At 50.3% G+C, this 24,527-nt stretch overlaps 1 protein-coding gene across 14 annotated transcripts in view; it reads left to right on the top strand.

Moving 5' to 3' along the window:
- The window catches only part of ITGA9 (integrin subunit alpha 9), a 400,223-nt gene that overhangs the window by 50,815 nt on the left and 324,881 nt on the right, over nt 1-24,527 (top strand). For 13 of the 14 annotated variants that reach the window (XM_042956919.1, XM_042956927.1, XM_042956925.1 and 10 more), the window contains 3 exons: nt 6,403-6,530; nt 8,459-8,565; nt 18,250-18,373. In XM_042956919.1, the coding sequence (XP_042812853.1) occupies nt 6,403-6,530; nt 8,459-8,565; nt 18,250-18,373 (359 nt within the window). Of the gene's footprint in view, nt 1-6,402; nt 6,531-8,458; nt 8,566-18,249; nt 18,374-24,058; nt 24,217-24,527 lie in introns of those variants that run through there. The other variant, XM_042956931.1, reaches the window with a different exon arrangement.

Below are 24,527 nucleotides of genomic sequence, written 5' to 3'. Positions count from 1 at the left end.
TGGGTGCGAGGGTGTTTGGCCTATGTCGAACATTCTTATGTTTCACTGAACACCTACTTTGTACCAAGCACGGTGCTAGGTACGTTTTTTATTTAAAAATATATATATTTTTTAAAGTTTGTTTATTTTTGAGACAGAACGCAAGTGGGGGAGGGGCAGAGAGAGAGGGAGACACAGAATGTGAAGCAGGCTCCGAGCGGTCAGCACAGAGCCCGACATGGGGCTCAAACACACAGACTGCGAGATCATGACCTGAGCCGAAGTCGGACGCTTAACGGACTGAGTCACCCAGGCACCCCTTTTGTGCCAGGTGCTTTATAAACGTTGTCTTCCACCTTGCAAGCACCCTTACTAGGTATATTTTTATTTTTTCCCATTTTACAGAGGAAGAAGACCGAGGCCCGGAGTAGTTAAGAAACTTGCCTGAGGTCACATAGCTTATCAGTGGTTGAGGCAGAACTTGAACCCTGTGCTTCTTGCCAAATTACCAACCTGAGTAATTTGCCCTCAAAGCTTAGAATTCTAGTGGAACTATTAGTTTCCACCCCCTAAAAAGCAGTTAGTTATCCAGTGTTTTGAGCTGGAGCCTCAGTTTCTCCAAACATGAAAAGAGGAGCTTCCGAAGCCTTTTGGGTCCCCAGCTTTAGTTGGCAAGCACTGGCCCCAGAGTCTCCTCTCTCTGGGGGGGGAAGGGTTCCGTGTGGTCAGAGGTGGCTCCCTGGCCCCAAACAGCCCCCTGTCTGTTCAGATCTCAGCTATTTTTTGCCCGGGGATTCCTTGGGTGGTCCTGTGGGACACACAATGAACGAATTCCACGCCTGTAACTGACACGTGTCTCTGGGGAAGCTTTGGCTTTGGCTTCAAATGCATGAGCGCAAACCTAATGCATTTAAGGTTTTCCATTCCCAGTTGTTGTCCTCCCGGCTGTGATTTTGCCCTGAGGAATCACTGCTGAGGTATTTGTGGGTAGGGAGGGAGCCTTCCCCAGGGAGGCAGATCGGTCCTCTTCTGTTGCCCGCTTGCCAGGGAGTTTACCTGCCGTCTGCTCCGGTGATGCGAGGGAGGGCTTCAGAGCTGGTGGGTGGCCGGAGTGGAGCTTTGTGGCCCGCTTTCCCACACGTGTCAACCAGGGGGGGTGGCTGTGTCGGAGAGGCGGAGTTTGGAGGACTGGCCACGGATGCCCCGGGTTTAAATCCCAGCTTGCCAGCAGCGTAACCACCGTCTCTGAGTAACGCACACATGGGAAGCTGCCCGACAGGGTTGCCTTGAGCAAGAAATCAGACAACCCGTGAGCATAACCCGTGTTGGCAGGTGGACAGATGGGCCCACATTTCCAGACAGGTGTGTGAACTACTCATTAAGAGAGGCAAATCTGGGGCACCTGGGTGGCTCAGTCAGCTGAGTGTCCGACTCTTGATTTTGGCTCAGGTTATGACCCCAGGGTCGTGGGGTTGAGCCCCGTGTCAGGCTCTGTGTTGGGTGTGGAGCCTGCCTGGGATTCTTCCTCTCTCCCTCTGTCTCTCTGCTCCACCCCCTCTCATGCTCTCTCCCTCTCTAAAAGAAAAAAAAGATAGGTGTTGATGATTTCTTCTTAAAAAAAAAAAAAAAAAGCAAACCTCTGGGCATCACTGTGCCAGCCACATACGCGTTTTAGGAAAGCGAGGACGTGATTGACATTCAGCCTGATGGGGAGGAGAAAGGGCTTCTTTCTATTTTAAACCCCTGTTCTTTGGCATGACAGAGCCTCCAGATCAAAGTGTTAACCCGGGAACCACCCGAAGAGCCTCGTGAGGGCTTTTCTTGGGCAAGATCACACTGTGGTGGCTGGCTGCAGACTGGTCGCCCTGCGCCTTCTGGGTCCCTTTTCCTCCTTTCTGGCTGACGTGGGGTGGGCAGAATAGGGGGGTGGGCAGTGCGCTCGACCGCCGGGGTGCGTGCTATACCCCGCTTGCCCAGATCCTGCGCCCTCCAAGTGCCTGATACACCCTGATCGTCCTCGTCATTAGAAATCTAAAGTAACGAGTTAAGGAGAGGAGTCTAAAATGTCCTTCAAGTTTGAGCGCATCTTTAGGGGTGGGATAGGCGCAGGGTTCCTTTCTCGAGAGTCATCCCTTCGTACTGGCTGCAGATGGAGCGCGATTATTTGTCGTCCACGTAGGGGGTTGTATAGCGTGTTAGCCTCCGCATCGCCGGGAGGGCCGGTTAAGACGCGTGTTCTGATTTGGGGGGGCTGAGGCCTGAGGTCCTGCTTTTCCATCAAGCTCCCGGGCATTTCCCCTGCTTTCCCTGCTGCTGGTCTGAGGACCACACGTGAAGTAGCAAGCAAGGGTGAGAATCGGCCTGATGGCTTGTTGATGGGAGCCTGTTGGCGGGGACACCTGGGCCCTTTCCTGTGGCAACCGTACGAAGGAAGGAGCCATCTCAGTGTCGTGTCGAAGGCACCAGGGAAGATCGTGGGGGGCTCTGGGAAGTGACGGGCTGTCTCTTTATAACGCAGAGAATAACAGACGAGAAGAGGCGGATATGGCGTCTGTGCGGTGGCTTGTCCTGAACTCTGGGCGGTCGCACGCTCTGTCTCTCGGGATCGGCCTGGCAGACAGCCAGCTGAACTGACTTCAGAAGAGACCGGCTCATGGGCTGGCCTACGGCAGCGGTCTTGCTGCTGGGCAAGCAGCCCCAGAGCTGCCCCAGAGCAACGCCAGGCTGGGGAGGAAGCCACAGCGTTCTGTAAACACAGAGATACAAGCCGGGGCTCCACCGTGCCGCCCCCGGGAGCGCATGTGTGTGTGCACACGCCCCCTTATCTCCTGCTTCGTTTCCCATTGCAAAGGACTTGGAAAAAGCTTCTCGTCCGACCGGCTGACGGGGACTTGGAACCAAAGGGTTGTTATCAGTGCTCGATCAGCCATCGCTAGGACCGCTGAGTACCGTGGGTTTGGAAGGGGAAAAAACTCATCCAGCGGATCCTTTCTCCACCTTAGACTCTGATACGAACTTTGTCCCTCTCAGTCTCCGCTCTGGGCTGGAAGCACCGGCGCCTGGGATGTCGGCTCTCTGGGGTCCCTTCCCGGGATAACCCGTGACCCCGGGTCTGTGACTCCGGCCCAGTGGCACTCTCTGACAGGACCGGGGTCCCAGTGCCGTTTTGGGGGATGCGGTGGAGAAACAGCTTGCTCCTTGCAGCCGTTTCCCTTCCTCGCTGTGTGAATACTTCTCCCCTTTGTCTAATTTTCGTGGTTTTTTAATAAAATGAATTGCAAGTGGCATTTATTCGCCGAGCTAATGTAAATTTGGAGTTTGTGGGAACTCGTGGGCCCAGCCCTGTCCCGCTGGGGTTTCCGAGTGCGGGAGGCGTTTTATGTTCCCAGGCTTCTACAACCTGACGCGTGGAAAGGCGGAGGACGGTTCGGCAGTTTAGATCTGTCAAACTGCTAATTCTTGTCACCTGTGAAAACATAACCGGCCTTATCGCGAGCAACCCTCTGCTGGCCCCGGTGGCTCTGAGGCTCAGCCCCAGAAGCCAGGGGGGAAGCCGGTCCCTTAATGTGGCTTTCTTCTCGCCGGGGTTGCGTCTTATGTGTCATCCTGCGTTTGAGCTGGAGCCGCCGGGAGCCGGCCCAGCCGCCCGCCCTGCGAGGGAAAGTGCTCGCTGAGATTTCTGGCGGCTGGGGGTGCAGCCCTGCTTCTGCCTGCGGATTCTGCAGCTGGGCCCCCCCCCCCCCCCCCCGGTGAGGCTGCAGGAGCAGGGAGCGGCCGGCCAGCTTCCCGGGGTGCTGCTGAGGGGCCCTGGGGAAGCTCGGGGATCCGTTCCTCTCACCCCCCGCCCGGAATCGAGCACCAGCTCTCAAGACCACCCGGCAGGAAATGCTCCGGTGAGGGTGGGTCTTCCTTGGCTCCGTGTGTCCCCGGAGATCCTTGGTGATCGTTTGTGTCGTCAGTGTGTGGGCGTTGAGGGATTGGGCTCAGGGCGCTGGGAATTAAGACAGGACCCACATTCTTGCCGGCTCAGTCAGTAGAGCGTGCGACTCTAGATCTCAGGGTCGTGAGTTCGAGCCCCACGTTGAGTGTGGAACCTACAAAGACAGGACCCACGTCCCTTCCCGTGAACCTGATACCATGTCTCTGGGCCGGATTAGTATGGGTGTCCAGCCTTTGCTGAGGGTCCATCTGAAGGTCCCAGACTTTTGTTATCTGATGTATAGATCTCCACTCCTTTCAGCTGGGGTGCTGGGGAGGGAACACCATCACTCTGCTGCCAGGGTAGGGGTGGATATCATGACCCCAAGGTGAAGGTGGCTTTCAGGACAAAGTGAGGGGAGCCTGGGCCACATCTCCAGGGAGGCTCTCTGGGGTCATTCTAACCTCTGCTAGGCTGCTTTTCCACAGACACATGAGGGATAACGCTTTCTGTCGCAGGGCTAGGGGGCACAGCACACTTCACGATGTGCCTGGAACCTTTCCAGGTGAACGGCATCTCCTTTCTAGGCTGCTAGACGTAAGGAGCAGGTCATGTTCTCATTGAGCAGGAATTTTCTCATTGAGCTCATGTTCTCATTGAGCAGGCTTGGAATTTTCTACTCTTTGGACATCGGTGTAGATCTTGTTCAGGGTCTCACCTTACAAGTCCTCTTCCAAATGGCTTGTGGCTCAGCACACCCTGCCTGATTGGTGCCGCTTAATTCTAAACACTGCTCTTGGGGCGCCTGGGTGGCTCAGTCGGTTAAGCGTCCGACTTCGGCTCAGGTCACGATCTTGCGGTCCGTGAGTTCAAGGCCCGCGTCGGGCTCTGGGCTGATGGCTCGGGGCCTGGAGCCTGCTTCTGATTCTGTGTCTCCCTCTCTCTCTGCCCCTCCCCCGTTCATGCTCTGTCTCTCTCTGTCTCAAAAATAAAAAAAATAAACATTAAAAAATTTTTTTAAAAATAAAAATAAATAAATAAACACTGCTCTTGACCACTCTGGAAACAGTGCATACAAATGCAGGGCAGAATCGTTTCTGTGACATCTGTAGGGAGCTTGTTGCTAATCCCCCCCCCCCCCCCCCACCGATGTTCTACGTCCACACAGCCCTGAATATGTCTTGTCTGTCTTCTTAGCATGGCTTGCTCTTTTCCTCCAGTGGGGAGGGGCCCTGCAGGGGCCATCCTCCCCCACCCCACTGACCCCGGCAGTTTCCGGTTCAAGATAAAGGATGTAGAGCTTCCTCCTTGCCCTTATTCACATGTGAACTATTCTATCTCTGGTTTGCCTTGGGACAGAGGATGTGGTTTATAATTCGACACTCCTGTTGTTTCTTTCCTATTGCCCCCTAAGTACGTATGTTTTGTGGGGGGGGGGAGGGGAAGAGGGGGGCACAGAAGAGAAATGGCATCTCTAAATTTCCTGCTTTTTATTTTTTTTTTACTAAAGCATCCCACACATCCAGGAAAGTACCCATGTCGTATATATGCAATTCAATGAATTATCATAAATCTGAGTAGACACTACTCAGGTTGGAAATAGAACATGATAAGCACCCCTGGAAAGCCCCCTCTCCCTAGCCACACCGCCCCCCTTGCTCCTCTCCGGGAGTAACCCATAGCATGACCTCTAGCACCAGTTAAATTTCACCTGCTCCGAGCTTCAGATAAGTGGACTCAGTGAGTACCCGTTGGCCCTCCTGTCTTTTGCCCGGTGTTGTATTTGTGAGATTTACCTGCGGAGCTGTGGTTGGCCAGCACTTGGCATTTTCATCCCTTTTGGTTTCGCCTTCTAGTAGGTGTGAAGTGGCCTCTCACTTGGGTTTCTCCGACAGCTAATGCAGTTGAGGATCTTGTCTATGTTCATTCGCCATTTGGTTATCTCCTTTCGTCAAGTATCTGGCCCACTATTCTATTGGTCTGGTTTTTTTTTTTTTTTTTTTTTTTTAATTGATTTATAGGAGTTCTTCATAGATGGTGGATAGGAACTCTTTGCTTGGATGTGTTCCCAGCCAGTCTTAAGCTTTAAATGTGCCTGGAGAGGGGCGCTTGGGTGGCTCAGTTGGTGAAGCCTCTGACTCTTGATTTTGGCTCAGGCCACGATCTCACAGTTCATGAGATCGAGCCCTGTGTCGGGCTCTGTGCTGTCAGTGTGGAGCCTACTTGGGATTCTCTCTCCCTCTGCCCCTCCCCCACTCATGCTCGTTTTCTCTCTCTCTCTCTCTCTCTCTCTCTCTCTCTCTCTCTCTCTCTCTCAAAATAAATAAACATTTAAAAATAATGTGCCTGGAGAAAATCTAACAGGCTCACTGTTGGAGGCCCTCCCCCTTGGGCCCCCTAGAGCATTCAGGCAGCCCACCCACCACTGGGTGAGGGTTTAAGCATCGGCCTCCTCTTTGCCGGTACTGGGTTGTGACAGAATGTCCTTTCTTCTTGATGTGCAGGGTCCTTGTGGGCGCACCAAAGGCAGAGTCCAAGTACAGCACTTCAGTGAAGTCCCCCGGGGCTGTGTTTAAGTGCCGCGTCCACACCAACCCTGACCGGAGATGCACCGAATTAGACATGGCTCGAGGTGGGTGGACATCACTACCAAGGCGGAAACGGGTTCCGTGCCCTCCCACTTCCTCTTTTTCTTCTCAGGGTGGCCTGATCATTCATCCCCTCTCCCTTCCTTCCTCCTTCCCTTCCTCCTCCCTTCCTTCCTTTCTTCCTCCCTTCTTCCTCCCTCCCTGCCTCCCTCTCTCCTTCCCTCCCTTTCTCCTTCCCTCCCTCCCTCCCTTCTTCCTCCCTCCCTTCCTGTCTTCCTCTCTTCCTCCCTCCCTCCCTCCCTCCCTCCTTCATTCCTCCCTCTCTCCTTCCCTCCCTCTCTCCTTCCCTCCCTTCCTCCTTCCTCCCTTCCTCCTTCCTCCCTCCCTCCCTCCCTCCCTTCTTCCTCCCTCCCTTCCTGTCTTCCTCTCTTCCTTCCTCCCTCCCTCCCTCCCTCCCTCCTTCATTCCTCCCTCTCTCCTTCCCTCCCTCTCTCCTTCCCTCCCTTCCTCCTTCCTCCCTCCCTTCTTCCTCCTTCCCTTCTTCCTCCCTCCCTTCTTCCTCCCTCCCTTCCTGTCTTCCTCTCTTCCTTCCTCCCTCCCTCCCTCCCTCCTTCATTCCTCCCTCTCTCCTTCCCTCCCTCTCTCCTTCCCTCCCTTCCTCCTTCCTCCCTCCCTTATTCCTCCCTCCCTTCTTCCTCCCTCCCTTCCTGTCTTCCTCTCTTCCTTCCTCCCTCCCTCCCTCCCTCCCTCCCTCCTTCATTCCTCCCTCCCTCCTTCCCTCCCTCTCTTCCTCCCTCCCCTCCCTTCCATGCATCCATCCATCCATCCATCCATCCATCCATCCATCCATCTGTCATATGCTAAGTACCTGTTACTCATTAATCACTGAGACATACTGGTGAACAAAACAAAGACCTTACAAATTAGTGGGCCAAGAGACATTAAAATGAGTAGTTGAGTGCCAGAATACCAGAGGGGAGGTGGGTAGTTGATCTACACCTGATTGGAAAGATTCGCGGTAGTTAGCTGGGCAGGTACGGGAGGCAGAACATCCAAGCCGAGGAAGCGTGTGCCCTTTTAAAGCTCCGAGTGAGGGCAGTGCAGCCGGAGTGGTGGGCGGGAGCGGAAGTGGAGGGGGTTGGCAGGGTGGGCTGGGGCTGGCTCACGCAGGGCCCAGTCGGCTGGAGTCAAGTGTTAAGATTCCATGCTGTGCATGAAGGGGGAGGCCATTAAAATTTATCGCAGGTTTTATATTTTAAGTAAGGAAAGACGTGGTAGACTTCAAAGCTCACCTTGTAGTCCAGTGGAAAATACATGGTCCATCATCTTTGGGATCAGGTGACTCTGCCTGGGTTCAGAGCCTAGCTCTGCTAGTTACTAGTTGGGACTCACTGCGAAAGTCCCGCAGCCTCTTTGGCCTCAGTCTCCTTGCCTGTAAAGTCAGGACTAAGATACCTACCTTACCTGACTACCTTGAGAAGGACAAATGAGGTAATAGAGGTGACACATATATCTGTACGTAGTGAGAGCTACTTCATGATAATCCCTTCACGTCCTCACCTTCTCCAAAGTTCTTTCCCATCTAGAGCTTCTATTTTTTTTTTTAACGAAGAATTGTCGTGATATTTGTTAGCTGAAAAGGAGAGGTATCCATCGTGCCACTGTGTTCTTCAGTGCCGCTCAAAATGTCCGGTTTGCAAACTGCTTATTACTGGTACGTAACAGATGAAGGAGCTAGCTTCAGAACATAAATCACTGCACCACTTCCCTCCTCGAGGAAGTCTTGCGGTGAAAAAAGTACCGGCTGAATCAAACGGCGTGCGTCGCGCTGGAGTTGATTTCCATTTTGTTCCAAGTTCCTTATTTCCTCACTGGCAGGTAACCAGCACTTGGACTGTAGACCACCCTTTGAAAAGCAGCCAACGGAACGTCATTTCTCAAAGCAAGTCTGGCTTTTCTCTTTTTCATCCAGGGAAGAATCGGGGCATGTCGTGTGGAAAGACCTGCCGGGAAGACAGGGATGACGAGTGGATGGGGGTGAGCCTGGCCCGGCAGCCCAAGGCTGATGGCCGCGTGCTGGTAAGTGCCGCGGGGAGGGGGCGGCGCTCTGAGGGTGAATGACTTCTAGATGCCTTAGGAAGGCTGGGCGGCACGGTGACAGGGGCATGGCCTTGAGGTTGTTGCCCGTTCTGGACTACTGCTTGAACAGATGACTGATCTTTTTATTTTTTCTCATCTGTCAGATGCTCAGTGCCCGTCCCGGGGTGCGGAGATATGGCTGTTGAAACGTGATCGTGTTCGTTGCATAAGTATTTTTGTGAATGTGTGTCTTTTAAGTTGAGGTATAGTGAGCATAAAATGCACAGAACTTAAGATTGTAGTTTTATTTTTGACAAAGGTACACTCCTGTGTGACGCCCTGACCCCCATCGAGTTATGGACTATCTCTGTCATCCCAGAAAGTTCTCTTATGTTCCTTACGAGTCAGTTCCTCCCACCCCAGGGCAACCGCTCTTATGATCAGTACTACCATGGATTCCTTTCGATTTTTCTAGATCTTCGTATAAATGGAAAGCTACCTGTGTGCTCTTTTGTCTAAGACTTCTTTCACTCAGAATACTTCTGAGATTAACTTGTGTGTATCAGCAGTTTATTCCTATTTATTCGTACATAGTATTACACGTTAGGAAACCCATGTTTTTTTTGGCGCTCTACAGTTGACCTTTGAACAACACGGGTTGGGACTGCATGGGTCCACTTATTCGTGGATTGTTTACAGCACTCCAAGTGTATTTTCTGTTCCGTGTGATTTTCTTAATGTTTTCTTTCCTTTAATTTATTGTAAGAAGAGAGTAGTACATATAAGACACAAAATCTGTGTTAACCTCCTTTGATGTTCTTGGTCAACTGTTAGGTCAACGAATAGGTCAACTATTCATTAAATTGTCGGGGAGTCAAAAGTTATATGCAGATTTTCAACTGCATGAGAGGGTCGGTACCCCTAACCCCCACTGTCATTCAAGGGTCAACTATATTTGGCTTCCAAAGTGCATGTGGCCTTCTCAGGTCCATTAGGTGCGTTGAGGAGGCGCAAAGAAAAGTCTTTGTCCTGGAGGCTTTTCGAGAGCTACGCCGTCCAGTGAGGTAGTTGCCAGCCACGTGGAGTCTGTGCATTTTAAGCCAATCTAGTCAAAAATTCAGTCCTCTGTACTAGCCACATTTCAAGGGATAAGTAACAGCATGTGGCTACTGGCTACTGTGTTGGACAGCGCACAGAGGAAACCCTTCCGTCACCACAGAGACTTTTACTGGACTCCACAAGACAGGCGTTTGTAACTGCCTCAGAAGTTTTGTCCACTTCTTCCTTTTTCTTTTACTCTTTCCTATGGAGGTATGACCCTACATACCGACACACGCAACTTGATGCGGACGGCTTGGTGGCCTTTTCATACACATGCTCCTGCATCCCCATTGCTAAGGCCAGAGTGTTCCCCTATGCCCCTCTCCACTGAGAGAACCAGCATTCTGACTTCATAGGCCGTTTCTTTTCATTGGCTTTTCTTGGAAGCTGTGTGAAGCGTTTTCTCATAAAAGCAGAAGATCAAGGAGGGAAAACACTACCAGCTGCCGTTCATTGAGGGCTTCCTCCGGGCCACGTGCTGTAAAGTTGAGGGTTTATATATTTATATTTTATCCCAGGAGAAACAGGTTTTCCTTCAGGATCTAGGCAAAATGTTTCCTTCCCTGCCTGAGGAGCCTGCTTTTGTGTTAAACTTCTCCATGGAAGAGGCTATTTGTGTGAATTCGGCCTGCCTTCTCACCACAAAGTTAGCATCTGCCCCTGGTCAGGCCCCTTGGGGGAGGGAAGAAGCAGCTGGATGCTGTCACCAGTGTGGAGGGACCTTCCTACTGGAACCACTGTCGGTCTGCGCGGGGCCCCCAGCCCCTCTGTTTGTCTCTGTGTCCAGTTTGCGGGCTGCCCTGGACCATCTCCAGGCCTCCAGACGTAGTGGCCTGACCCTGACTGGACAACTCGGCCCCAGGACGGCTGGAATGTTGCCCGCCATCCTCTAGAAAGGAGGGAAGAAGCTGCTCCTTCTATAAATCAGGGTGGCCTGAGGTCGAGACTCAGCACAGAGGCGGTGGCGGTCTGGTGGAGGCACCCCACACGATGCTGCAGGGCGCGTGGAGCCTAGAGCCAGAGGTTGCTCCTGTGAAAACGTTTCTTCCTCCCACAGAAAGATGAGCTCTGTGCAGCCAAGAGCTTATTTCCAGAGAGTTCTGTGTCACTGCCAATCAGAGGAGGGGGCCACCTCTGGGGACATGAACGGCAGTGAGGATCGTGGGGATGAGTTAGCAAAGGAAGCTGAGAAGGCGGAGCTGGGGCTCAGGGTGATGGTGCCACGACAGGGTAGTCTGCCGTCATAACCCAGTTCTCGTTCATCGCACGCAGAGCTGTGTTCCTCACGTCTTACACGAGCCCGGCTTCATTCAATAAGCCATCCTGTGGGTGCTGGGGGAAGAGGGCACCCAACAGCATCCGTTCTCCTCATGGCTTTGTGTTTTTCACTGTGGTCAAAGACACAAGCTAAAATTTACCATCTTACCTGTATTTTTTTTTTTAATTTTTTTTTTTCAACGTTTTTTAAAATTTATTTTTGGGACAGAGAGAGACAGAGCATGAACGGGGGAGGGGCAGAGAGAGAGGGAGACACAGAATCGGAAACAGGCTCCAGGCTCTGAGCTGTCAGCCCAGAGCCCGACGCGGGGCTCGAACTCACGGGCCGCGAGATCGTGACCTGGCTGAAGTCGGCCGCTTAACCGACTGCGCCACCCAGGCGCCCCTCATCTTACCCGTTTTTAAACGAGCAGCACAGTAGTGTTACCGGTGTGTACATTGTTGGGCTACAGACCTCTCAACTTCTTCACCTTGTAAAACAAACTCTGCATCGAGCGCTTACCCCCATCCCTCTCCCCCCCAGTCTCTGGCAACCACTGTCCTGTTTCTAAGAGTTGAACTGCTTTCGATAATGACGTGAGTGGAATCATGCAGTATTTGTCTTGCCGTCGGCTTATTTCGCTTGGCACGATGTCCTCAAGTTTCATCTGTGTTGTAGCGTGTGGCAGTATTTCTTTTTTCTAGGGCCGAATACTGTTCTATCCACTGATGGATGTTTGGGTGGCCTGGTTGTTGTGAACAGTGTTGCTATGACCACAGGTGTGCGATGATCTCTTCAAGATCCTGTTTTCAGTGTTTTTGTATAGCTGTCCAGATGTGGCATCACCAAACCCTATGGAAATTCTATTTTTAATTTTGTGGAGGCACCGCCACCCTGTCTTCCCACGGTGGCCGCGCCGTTTTACATTCTCACCAACAGTGCACAAGAGAAGGGTTCCACTTTCTCCACATCGTTGCCGACAGGTTTTTTCTTTTATTCTTCTTTTCTTTAAGAGTGGCCATCCTGATGGGTGCAAGATGGTGTCTCATGGTGGGTTTGATTTGAATTTCCCTAGGAATTGGTGATACTGAGCATCTTTTCATGTGCTTCCTGGCTATTTGTATGTCCTCTTTGGAGAAATGTCTGTTTGACTCCTTTGCCCATCTTTAAGTTGGATTGTTTGTTGTTGTTGAGTTGTCCCGGTGACTTTTTGCACCTGTGGCGTCTTGCTAGGAAAGGCTTGTCCTGAGTCTCCTCTGTTCCCAGCCCCCTCCGTCCTCCCAGTTTAGACTCTGCTTCCTCCTTGAGGCCTGTCATTGGTGACTGCGCTTTCTGGAATAAGCCTAGCATCTTGTGTGCCATTGGGAACTCGGCATTATGTTGTGACCTTTGTAAGTATAGTTTATCTTGCATGTATGTCTCCTTTTTTATGGAAGCTGCCTGGGGAGAGACCGCATTTTTTTCACCCTTTTCACTGTCAGTTATCAGTGCCTAGAGATGGTCTCTCTAAGGAGGGGTATCTAAAAGTATGTTTGAATAATGGAAGGGCAGAGTGTCACTATTAAAACAATTAGAAAGCAAATCAGCTGCCATCTCTTCTTGGTGGCTGAGTGGTTGATGGAAGCATGAGGCAAAATGCTATAAAACAGCCCTAGAAATGATAGGTGACAAGGTACAAGGAGTGGTGACTTCATCCATATTTACATTTTGGAGGCCTCGTATCCATTTGCTTTTTCTTTAAGGTGTCAAATGTACCTGTCAAGGCTTTCTGCTAGGCAGGTATTTGCTTTAAAATTAAGCACAGGAAGATGCGTGTTATTCGAACACACTTTGAGCACGCAGGAGGTACCTGGGGTGTGAGCGTGGGACCTGTGTCCCCATGGAACGTAATATTGGATTCCACGGTGGCTTTGAACAGGGGGAGGTGGGGTGAGTTTTTTTTTTTTTAAATGGCACCAGGTGCTGACTTCCAAGTATAGAACAGATGGAGAATTTGAAAGCCGCGACAGGGAGTCAAGTGTCTCATCGACAAATGACGTTTTCTGAGCCCTGAACCCGGCAACCAGCTCTGGTGGGCTGACTTTGGCTTAGTGTCTGCAGTCTGGGCTCATAGGTGTTGTGGTGCCTTCCTGTTTTCCTCCAGTCTTCCTGTTTTCCATCCAGATGATACCAGATGCAAACACAGCATCGGGATTAGGGGCAAGGCCCTTCCCACGCTGTCTGCCTGCTCCCCTGTGTGCAGACGACCGTTTAAGAAATAGAGAAGAAGCAGTCTTTGTTGCCATGGCCACCCAGGCACTCTGCATGGGCACAGGCCCTTTTCTTGGATTTGGGAGGGCACCTCAGGATGTTCAAGTCTGATGTCTTCTGCTTGTCATTAGTCTCCAAGGCTCAGACAACAAATAATTGAAGCATCCGGATTATTCCTCGTGGCAGCGGCATTCTGGGCTCTATGCCTCGTCCTTCCTAAACATCAGGGAGGCCCCTGTCTGCTCACGACTTCTCATCTGTCCACTTCTTTCAAAGCCGCGGCATACGGTGTTGCGTTTACTTCCATTGCCGTGTTTCCTGGTGGTGATGGCTAGAGAACGTCTAATGTGCCATAACACATACGGAGGAAAGTACACAGATGATTTGTGTTCACTTCGATGAATTGTCATTGGGTTAGCAGTCTCAGAAGGACTTTCCCAGCATTCCAGAAGCCCCTTCCCTGGGCCTCCCAGGCTACTCCCTCCTCCCTTGGAGCCCTCGGAGCAGGGCTGGGGGGTGGGGGGGACTTCCTTGCCGGGTGGGGTGTTCTCGGTGGCCTGGGGCCTGGCCCTGGCTGTGCAGGGTGGACCTGAGGCGTGGTAACAGCTCTGGCCATCTGTGTAAGAGGGTGGGGTGGGGACCTACGTGTCTTTGTGTCTGAGCCATCGGGAGAGGCCCAGGATCCTCCCACCCCCTCCCCCAGAAGGACGTGCTGTTTCCATACAACAAAAAAGACCTTTGTAATAAATTGCTCATTTTCTCCTTTTTATTTTTTTTTGGGGGGGGATAGTAAAAAACAATCCTCATAACTTGAAAGATGTCAAATTCTAAGGTTTGGGGTAATGTGAGACCATCTTCCCCTTTTTAGATCATTTGGAATCTGAGTTTGATTAGTCTTGTTGTTTCTAGAGAATGCGCTTCTTTTCCTGTTCTTCCCTGCTCTGCCCCCTTCCTCCCTCATGGCAGAACTCATTTGGAGAGATGGATGGGGTTAGTAATCCTTTGGAGACAGTCCCTAGGAATTTTTTTTAATGTAGGGGTCAGATTGACATGTGTGTGTATATATAATGATAATCAAGGCTAAACAGTCTTTTCTTTCTGTAATTTATATTCAGAAACAGTCTTCTTTGTTTTCCTACATGCATACTGCCTTTGACACTTTGATCTCTGACCTCACAGTATGCCTTAATTTTAGTTTAGTTTACTGTGAAATGCAATATTTGGATTTTCTAGGAATTCTCCAAGATCACTCCTTAAACAATTTATGGCACTTAAAAAAAACAAAACAAAAACAAATGAGGAGACAGTAAACTAGACATTAAATGCAGAATGTCCTTCCTTAGAAGAGTCAGCATGCCCCATGATAAATACCCGCCCCTTTGTACGGTCCCTCCAGCCCAGAAGTACAATAAAACGTGGTAAGCCCTGGAAGCCAAGGGCTTTGCTGAATCTATAAGCTAAACTGGAAGTAATTTGCCAGCCAACTAGATAAGTGATTCAAGTTTGCAAGCCATCAGAACTGAGTCAGGGCCAAAAATTTAAGAAATCAACTGTTTGGTGAAATGGAGTGATTATGTGCTTTGCGATAGATTTGCACAGGTCCTTGAGAAACTATGCTGTCGGCACAAAACTGCATCAAGTGGGGAGGAATGAAGGTGGTTTGCAGTATAAGGAACAACAAGAGGTCTTCCTGTGTAGTTTAATCTCACAGGGCAAGCACCAATGTGTGGGCAGATTCACATTTCCGGTAGTTTTGCCCTTGGGCGGTGAGGGGCCTTGTCTTCAAGGGTCCTGCAGGCGGTGGATTTGAAGGAATGAAGAGCAGAGAGGCTGGAAGGCAGTGATTTTCATCAGAAGATGATCTGAGGGATGACCAAGCCCCAAAGAGGCCCCTCTCTCCCTCGGTGACCTGGGTATTTCATTCGACCCCAGAATGGTTATCTCAGGGGTGTTGGGACCTCTGGGTAGGCCAGTAACAACAGCTACTAGATCTCCCTCAGGGGGTGGGTTTGACTGCTCCTCAGGCAGGAATGGGAACTTTTTTAAAAAATTTATTTATTTTTTAATTTACATCCACATTAGCATATAGCGCAACAATGATTTCAGGAGTAGATTCCTTAACACCCCTTACCCATTTAGCCCATCCCCCCTCCCACCACCCCTCCAGCAACCCTCAGTTTGTTCTCCGTATTTAAGAGTCTCTTATGTGTTGTGCCCCTTCCTGTTTTTATATTATTTTTGCTTCCCTTCCCTTATGTTCATCTGTTTGTCTCTTAAATTCCTCATATGAGTGAAGTCATGTGATATTTGTCTTTCTCTGACTGACTAAATTCACTTAGAATAATACCCTCTGGTTCCATCCACGTAGTTGCAAATGGCGAGATTTCTTTATTTCTTATTGGCAAGTAATACTCCATTGTATACATATACCACATGTTCTTTATCCATTCATCTGTCGATGGACATTTGGGCTCTTTCCATACTTTGGCTATTGTCAATAATGCTGCTATAAACACTGGGGTGCGCGTGCCCCTTTGAAAAACCGCACACCTGTATCCCTTGGATAAATACCTAGTAGTGCAATTGCTGGGTCGTAGGTAGTTCTATTTTTAATTTTTTGAGGAACCTCCATACTGTTTTCCAGAGTGGCTGCACCAGTTTGCATTCCCACCAGCAGTGCAAAAGACATCCTCTTTCTCCACATCCTCACCAACATCTGTTGTTGCCTGAGTTGTTAATGTTAGCCATTCTGACAGGTATGAGGTGGTGTCTCATTTGGTTTTGATTTGTATTCCCCTGATGATGAGTGATGTTGAGCATTTTTTCATGTGTCAGTTGGCCATCTGGATGTCTTCTTTGGAGAAGTGTCTATTCATGTCTTTTGCCCATTTCTTCACTGGATTATTTGTTTTTTGGGTGTTGAGTTTGATAGGTTCTTTATAGATTTTGGATCCTAATCCTTTATCTGATCTGTCATTTGCAAATATCTTCTCCCATTCTGTCGGTTGCCTTTTAGTTTTGCTGATTGTTTCCTTCATTGTGCAGAAGATTTTTGTGTTGATGAGGTCCCAATAGTTCATTTTTGCTTTTGTTTCCCTTGCTTCCGGAGACATGTTAAATAAGAAGTTGCTGGGGCTGAGGTCAAAGAGGTTTTTGCCTGCTTTCTCCTCTAGGATTTTGATGGCTTCTTATCTTACATTTAGGTCTTTCATCCATTTTGAGTTTATTTTTGTGTATGGTGTAAGAAAGTGGTCCAGGTTCATTCTTCTGCATGTCGCTGTCCAGTTTTCCCAGCACCACTTGCTGAAGAGACTGTCTTTGTAACATTGGTTATTCTTTCCTGCTTTGTCAAAGATTAGTTGGCCATACGTTTGTGGGTCCATTTCCGGTTCTCTCTTCTGTTCCATTGACCCAGATGTCTGTTTTTGTGCCAGTACCATACTGCCTTGATGATTGCAGCTTTGTAATACAGCTTGAAGTCGGGGATTGTGATGCCTCCAGCTTTGGTTTTCTTTTTCAAGATCGCTTTGGCTATTCGGGGTCTTTTGTGGTTCCATACAAATTGTAGGATTGTGTGTTCTAGCTCTGTGAAGAATGCTGGTGTTATCTTGATAGGGATTGCCAGAATGGGAACTGTCAAATGGAAAATGGACAAGGTTTTCTAGTGAGACAAGGAGGACCCTGAAACGGTGGGTTCCTCCGCGGTAGGCAGCACCTGCTGGCTCTGAGACTTAAGGGAGCCACGCTGACACTTGGGCTTCCCGTGTGGAAAATAGGAATTCCAAAGACGCCTCTGGCCTCCCTCTAGCATTGCAGAAGAAATCAAATGTGGGCCCTGTAGATGCTGAACATTGTGACCTGTTGTGCATTCGAAGGAAAGAGACCAAGAAGTTAAAAGGTCTGATTATTCTGGGATGCCAAAATATTTGACGGCTCAGTCAGTTGAGCGTCCGACTCTCGATCTTGGCTCAGGTCGTAATCTCATGGTTCGTGAGATTGAACCCCACCTTGGGCTCCACACTGGCAGTTCAGAGCCTGCTTGGGATATATTCTCTCTCTCTCTCTCTCTCTCTCTCTCTCTCTCTCTCTGTTCCTCCCCTAGTCTCTCTCACACTCAAAATAAATAAACTTTAAACAAACAAGCAAAAGCTCTGATTATTTTAGGAAAATACATTTGTAGGCCAGAGTGGACCGGGGGCAGAAGTGAATGTGTGTCCATGAGAAACAGGCTGGGCAGAGTGCCCGCCCTCACAGGAAGCGGGTCGGCCCCTAACCAAACTTGTGGGTGCTGGGGTGTGCGAGGTCACGCGCACACATGTAACTGGAGCGGGCAGGTGTGTCCGAGTGGGGGACTTCTGTGGTGGGTGGGGAAGGACGCGCCCCTCCCGCGTTCCTGCTGCTCCCCCCAGCCCAGCGTCCGTTGGACGTTCACTTCCACTCTTGCCCGCCTGCGGGCTCCACACCGTGGCTACGTTCTCTCTCTCAACTGTAAACCAGGTCATGCCACTCACCTGTGTGAGACTGTCGGCTTCCCTTGCACGTCCACGAAGGTAATAGTCCCCACGGTCTGCAAGACCCCCGTGGGCTGGCCCCGTCCCCTCTCTGACCTCTTCCCTCCCACCGCAGTCCAGACCCGGCCGCCTTCCTTTCCCTCGAACCTTCAAGCCTTTCGCGGGGGCTTCCTCCGCACCCAGTGACCCCTCTCCTGGAACACTGTCCTGCACCCTCAGCGTGGCTGGTTTGCTCTCCTGTCTCCCTGACCTCCATCCTTCCCACCTCCAGAGTCTCTGTCCCATAACTCCGGTCTTTCCTTCCCGGTGCTCAGCACTAGGTACAGTCCTCGTTGGTTTACGTATTTGTTTCCTGTCTCTTCCTAGTAGCCTCCTGGGGTTCGCTCATGTAGGTTGCCGATGCCCCAGACAGCTGGTGCCAAGCTCTGGCGGGACAGGAGGGAGGGTGGTTTTCTGGCCCCTCTGCCCCTCTCCTCCCACACAACCACCAGGTGTTGCCTGGGTTCTGCTTTGGGACCTGCTGGGGCTGACTTTCCTGCTCTGACCCCCCTCTCTGTCCTTTAGGCCTGTGCCCACCGCTGGAAGAACATCTACTATGAAACAGACCACATCCTGCCCCATGGCTTCTGTTACATCATCCCGTCCAACCTCCAGGCCAAAGGCAGGACGCTGATCCCCTGCTATGAAGGTGAGAGCTGCTGATGCTCACCCCCATCCCCATGCCAGATCTCCACCCCCAAGGCACCCAAAGCCACACCCATCATCTCTGTTCCCCTCAGCTTCCCAAATTCTGACCAGAGGCAGCACTGGGTCCCTGATTGGCCTCTTGGCACCCACAGCCCCACCCAGGGAATGGGGTGACAAGGGGGCCATGGTTCCAGGCCCTGCCCAGCCCGGCCCATCTCTGCCCCAGAGTCCACGGTGCTTACAGACCTATGTGAAGTCTCAGACCGAGATTCACTGAGCCTCAGCCAAGCCATCAGGCAGAGGCACTGCCACATGCTGTGCAGCCTTGGGAAACATACTTTCTCTCTCTGGACCTCAGTGTCCTCGCCTGAAAATTCAGAGGTTGGCCCAGAGAGTCTCCACAGTCCCAGCTCCCAAAGGATCCTAATGCTCCGGAGACAGCTCCACGGACAAACGTCCTGAGGCAGGGGGAAGAGGAGACTCAGGATTCAGTCATTCCGTGACATCCCACGGCTGACCTTCCTTCCCATGCGGTCTGCGCACCTCATGGCAGTTTTCAGACCTTGCCAAGGGGCACCTGGGGTCTTGGAAGGAAATGTATTTCTCAGGCTCCCTGCTTAAAACCTCCAAACACCTGGGCACTGGACCATGAGCTGATCATCATCATCACCATTGTTATTATTTCTTAAAAAAATTCTTTTTGAGCTGATCGTTATTTAGCTCAGTTGAACTTGAGCTTGAAGGGTTCAGGAAACACTCTCCTTTTCATCAGTTTTATAGCTTGTATATCAGGTTTTCTTTGCTTAGTTCCGAGTGAGATAGAACTCGTTTCCTTTTTAAGTGCTGTGCTGGTTATATTCCCCCTAATTTATTTGTTTGGACCCAAGTCTCCACCAGCCTCTGTTCACGTTTCCTCTGGGTCTCCCTGGGGTTTCCCAGGTTTCAAATCTGTGGCCACCAAAAATGATTCTGAGAAATGCTGCCTGGGCACATTCATTTTTCTGTCTCATGGAGGACCCTCCAGGGCCCTGAAGGGGACTCAAGTGTCCCGAGCAGGTGTTCCGTGCAATGTCCCCGCAGAAGAACTGGCAGGGTCCCCGCAGGAGACGCGAACCCCATCCTTCCGTGAGGGTGAGCCTTGTTCTTTTCCTGCGTCAGCATTTGGTCAGCTGTCGCCGGGCCATGTGGGGAAATTGAACTCTGGCCCCCTTTGTCTCTGCATTGTCCCGGTCAGAAGAAAAACTTCATCTGAAAAATAGGTGTGATGTAGTCCATCAAGAGGGAGGGATAGATAGTATGAAGACACAAATAAGGGGTCAAGGCAGTGTCCTGACTGCCCCAGCCTATTCCTCACTTTGTCCCCCCAGGAAGAAAAGGCAAAGCCCCTGGAACAACTTTTTGGGTAGCTCGTTGGCCCAGGGAGAGGTGAGGAAATCGATAGGAGGCAGTGGTGATGGAATCCAAAGTAGTTACGCAATACGATCAGCATGTTGGTTTTCCCAGGAGACGTGTTGTGAAATATGGACGCGTTGCGGTCCCCAGCGATTCCTCTGTGTACCCCTATAAGAATCAGAACGCAAAAGGACAGACCTCTGACGCGGTCGCGGGAGCCCAATGTTACGTGCACCACTAGCCACCGTGGCTCACGCTTCCGGCACGTCTGTTGTCCTCAGATGTGGGATCGGCACTAGGCCGGTGTTGGTTTGGGGACCTCACACATTCTCTCACTTAATCGTTACAATCCCTTAGAACGTAGCTATTCTTTGCTTGGGTTTGAAGAGGGGTAGTTTTCTGGAGGTTGTTCTAGAAGACGCCAGTGGGGGCGTGGGACACGAGAAAGGGAAGGAATCGCAGCCCATAAGGGATGCTGCCTAACAGGCTACCGTCGTGGGCCAGTCTCGGGAGCTCGGGGGCCGGCATGGAGCACACCTTGGAATTACCCACCTGAAGAGTGTGGGGCTGGAGTCTTTCCACCATTCTGTCCTGCCGTGTGTGGGGGCAGGGCAAGGTCCCTGGCGGAGAGATGTAGGTGCTGGAGGCCGGGCTGCGTCACGGAAATGGTGAGGGCCGAGGGGAAGCGGGTGGGGCCCCCAAAGGTGGGCTTGGAGGTTGACCTTCTCCCGTGACAGATGAGGAAGCTGCGACTCCATTGAAATAAGTTGCCGGAGGTCCCTCCTACAGTATAAATGTTAGAGCTGGGATTTGGATTTCTCATCTGTCTGACCTCAGCAAGTCATTTTGTGCCCTCTTGGTTAGTGGTGATTTCTGTGTGTGTTTTGAAATTTCCAACTTAAATGAGACTTTAATAAGAGCCAGTCAACAACCCTCACAGAACAAGAGAGGGCGACTGAACTACCCAGACGTGAACGTTTTGGGTGTCGGTGCTCTCAAGAGCAGGCCCTGCCTGCCTTCCCCGTTGCTGGTGGCTCTGGTGTGATGCTTGGCAGGAAGATGGAAACCCACGTGAGCCAAGGAGGGCCACAGCGAGGCCAGGTGACTGTTCCACAAGTGGCCCTCATTCACAAGTGTGTGTGAGCTCTGGGCCTTCGGAGGTGTTGTGTGTGTCCCCCACCCCACCCCACCCCCCTGGGTGCTTGGGATCCTCACCATAGGACGTGGCCCCTGTGGCTCACTGGTCCCAGACGAGCTACGTGTGGAACAGACTTGAACTGAACCTACAGCCAGAGCCCAACTAGATGGCCAAACCCCAGCTGATCTGTAGGAGTGGGAGCGAGAAACGAATGCCTGTTATCTGTCACAGGTTTTGTGGTTATTACACAGTTTAAGCTGACACGGGGCTCATCTCGTGATCCCAGATTCCTCACACGACAGTGGATGTGGGATCAGCTCAGGCTTCCAGGATTACTCTTTCACTGTTCCTTGGCTTAATGGTGGCCAAATGGAGCCAGCCAAAAAATAAGCAAAATGGCGGTCCCCCTTCACCCTGTCCCCCTGCCTAATCCTCCTTTCTCATGGGCACACACACACTTCCGTGTCCTAACTCAACACTCCCCCAGGAGTGTTGGGGTATAAGAGCAGCCCCTAGAACAATGGGACACTGAAGAGAATGTTTCTGTGGTGCTTGGTCCTGTGGAGGCAAGAGTGGTAAGTGCTCAGATTTCTCTAGAAGACTGGCTTGGCAGGATGGGGGATGCCGGCCACAGAGAACCCTGGCCTGGGCTCTGTTGACTTTGGGGATGTCCACCTCCCAGTTCTGTGGACTACTTTTGGTCTTAAAGCAACCAAATTTTCTCTTAATGTGGAAAAACTCGGTGACTCAGGCTCTCTGTTCCAAGTGGGGGATCACGTTACAGCTAAGTATGGTACAACTAAAATATTTCACAGTTTGACAGGACCTTTTGGATATCATCTCGGCCAGCCTATCTTTATTGAGGTCTAGAGATGCGGTGTGGCTTGCTCCGGGCCAAGTTTTTCGTTCCCTTCCGTTATTCATGTGTCATGCAATGGAGAGGCCAAGTAGCCTGGTGGCTAAGAGCACAGACTCTGGACCCAGACTGCCAGGGTTCGAGTCCTAGCTCTGCCACATTGTTAATGTGCTGAGCTGAGCTGTGCCTAAGCTACCTCAGGGGTCTGTGAAGAGGACGAAGTGAGTTAAAACTTGTAAGTTCTTTTTTTTTTTTTTAAATTTTTTTTTTCAACGTTTTTTATTTATTTTTGGGAAAGAGAGAGACAGAGCATGAACGGGGGAGGGGCAGAGAGAGAGGGAGACACAGAATCGGAAACAGGCTCCAGGCTCTGAGCTGTCAGCACAGAGCCCGACGCGGGGCTCGAACTCACGGACCGCGAGATCGTGACCTGGCTGAAGTCGGACGCTTAACCGACTGCGCCACCCAGGCGCCCCAAAACTTTTGAATTCTTAAAAAATCGGTCTTTGGCACAAAGACATTTTTCTCATGACTTTTCAGGTGCTTCCTGTTTCTGGGTGGGTGGGAAATGCTATCAGAATATCCTGTTTGGAACCAGGAAATGGAAAGGGAATGGGAAACAAAGATGAACTTAGGACACAAAGTAAACCAGTGGAGCATGCCGTTAAGTCAGCCGTTTAGTTTATGTTTGATACAAGAACAGCATCATTGCTACCATATGTTGTTTGGTTTTATCAGAATGTGTGGGAAAACGAGAGGTTCGGTGGGACGGTGAGGGGGGAAGCTAGTTGTCAACTGAAGAGAAAGCTCTGTGAAGCCTGGGACTGTCAACCAAGTCCTACTTGGGGGCTCCCAGAAGTTAAGTCAGTGCATGGAGACTATGAGGCACAGAGAAGTCTTTCATCATTTGCCCTTGAGCCCACCGAGGCAAGAAGCCAGAGCTCGGCAGCAGTGGGGTCTAAACAAGTCCTCTTTTTACCGCGACAGAAAAAGCCTCACGAATATGGAAAAACCAGGGAGCAGCTCTGCTAAATTAACAAAAAGTGGTCCAGGTAAAACACTGATGAACAGGAGCAGGCAGAGCAACATTGGATATTAGACCCGGTTTCAGGATCACTTGTCCCTGTGGTTGCACCCACAGCTCCTACTTTGGGTGACTTTGAGCCTCGGGGCCCTCATCTGTAAAAATGGGGAGATTAATCCCTCCTAAAGAGGTATTTGAGATATATCAGGTGCCTAACATAGTTCGTAGCTCAGGGTGAACCCTCAGTAAGTATGATTTTTCTAATTAAGTGCTGTTACAGTATCCTTAAACCTTCTGAGAAGGTTTCTAGCCGATCCTGCTTTAATGAGTAGATAATGAAGGCTGTAGAAAGTTGGATATTACAAAAATGATTTGAAGGCTCTATGAAAAGATGATAAGTTCTTAAATATCTTTAAACATCCTGTTGGCATGATTTATTTGCTTGGTGAGATCTCCTCTCCCCTCCCTCCCCCCGCCCTTTTCTTTTCTTTCTTTTTGTAGATGCTCTCAAATTTAATTCATGCCATGTTTAAACCTTCTCATGTTGGGAATTGTTAGGGTCTGAATTTATCAAATTTTACTGTGCTTTAAAATTGTCCCATTGATTCCCAAGATTTCTGTGCCACTTTCCTTCTTTCTTATCTGGGTGTGACTGGCCTTTTATTCCCAGCTGATTTGTATCTCTCAGGACGGTGCTTATTTCTAGAGGAGGAAATAGATCACCCATTCAGATGTGAAGTTTTTATCATCCCCCCCCCCCTAATGTTGAATGCTGTGGCTCTACAGGGGATAAAAATCAATCAAGGTCCATTTGCAAATGAAAAGGATTTGAGGTTTTGTCTTGTTTGGTTGTGTTTTTGCTTTGTTTTGGAGAGATCCCTAAAAGGCTAAGTTGATCCATTTAAAAATTCAAGAACAAGCCCCATACATTTTTTATTAAATAAAGAACTCTACATTTACATAGGATTTTATGGTTTCTAAAGAGCTTTCATAAACATTATCTCATTTAAGTAAATACAGCAAATTTAAAAACAGATGTAGTTCTGTGTTATAGCCAGTCAAGGCGGAGAGGGACCCTGAGGAGGAGAGAGGGAGAGGGAGGGTGGCCAGAGGGAAACGCCAGGGCCAGACGAAGAGACCAGCTCTGTGGCAGTGGCTCTTGGGGCTCAGGGAACCCCATCAAGATTTCCGTTTTGTGCCAAGAATGTTACCATGGGCACAAATATATTCTGTATTCCAAACATGTTTCCATGCATCGTGTGGAATCCTTGACTGCTCAGACCGCATCGTCTAACATTTCCTTCTGGAAGTCCGAATGTTAGGAATCTCCTCTCCTAAAATTGCAAATCTGTATGATGGGTATCCTGGGTTTTATTCCTCTCACAGAAACTAACAGTTTCAGAGTTACCTACCGGCTGCCAGGTATTGTGTTAGGTAATTAACACTTATGATCCTCCTGAGTAGTGACATCATTTTGGGGGTGAGTATTCTTATCCCCAGTATACAGATGAGAAAACAGGCTTGGGGAGGATGGTGAAGGTCACAGTCTCATTAAGCAGAGAAATGATTGTTGGCTTTTAAGTTTAGAGAAGGTTTCTTTGCACCACCTGTTCTGTTGGGGTGTTGGTTTTCTTTGTGACTACCGGGGTGCTGTGGCCCATCGCTCAGCAAAATCTCCTGTTCTGTCATAATTTTATCCTGAATTTTTAGGACACCACGCTAGAGACTTCTCAAGCTACGTTGCA

This window comes from Panthera tigris, chromosome C2 (assembly GCF_018350195.1).
Source record: "Panthera tigris isolate Pti1 chromosome C2, P.tigris_Pti1_mat1.1, whole genome shotgun sequence".
Lineage (NCBI taxonomy): Eukaryota > Metazoa > Chordata > Mammalia > Carnivora > Felidae > Panthera > Panthera tigris.
This window is presented reverse-complemented; position numbering and strand designations above follow the sequence as displayed.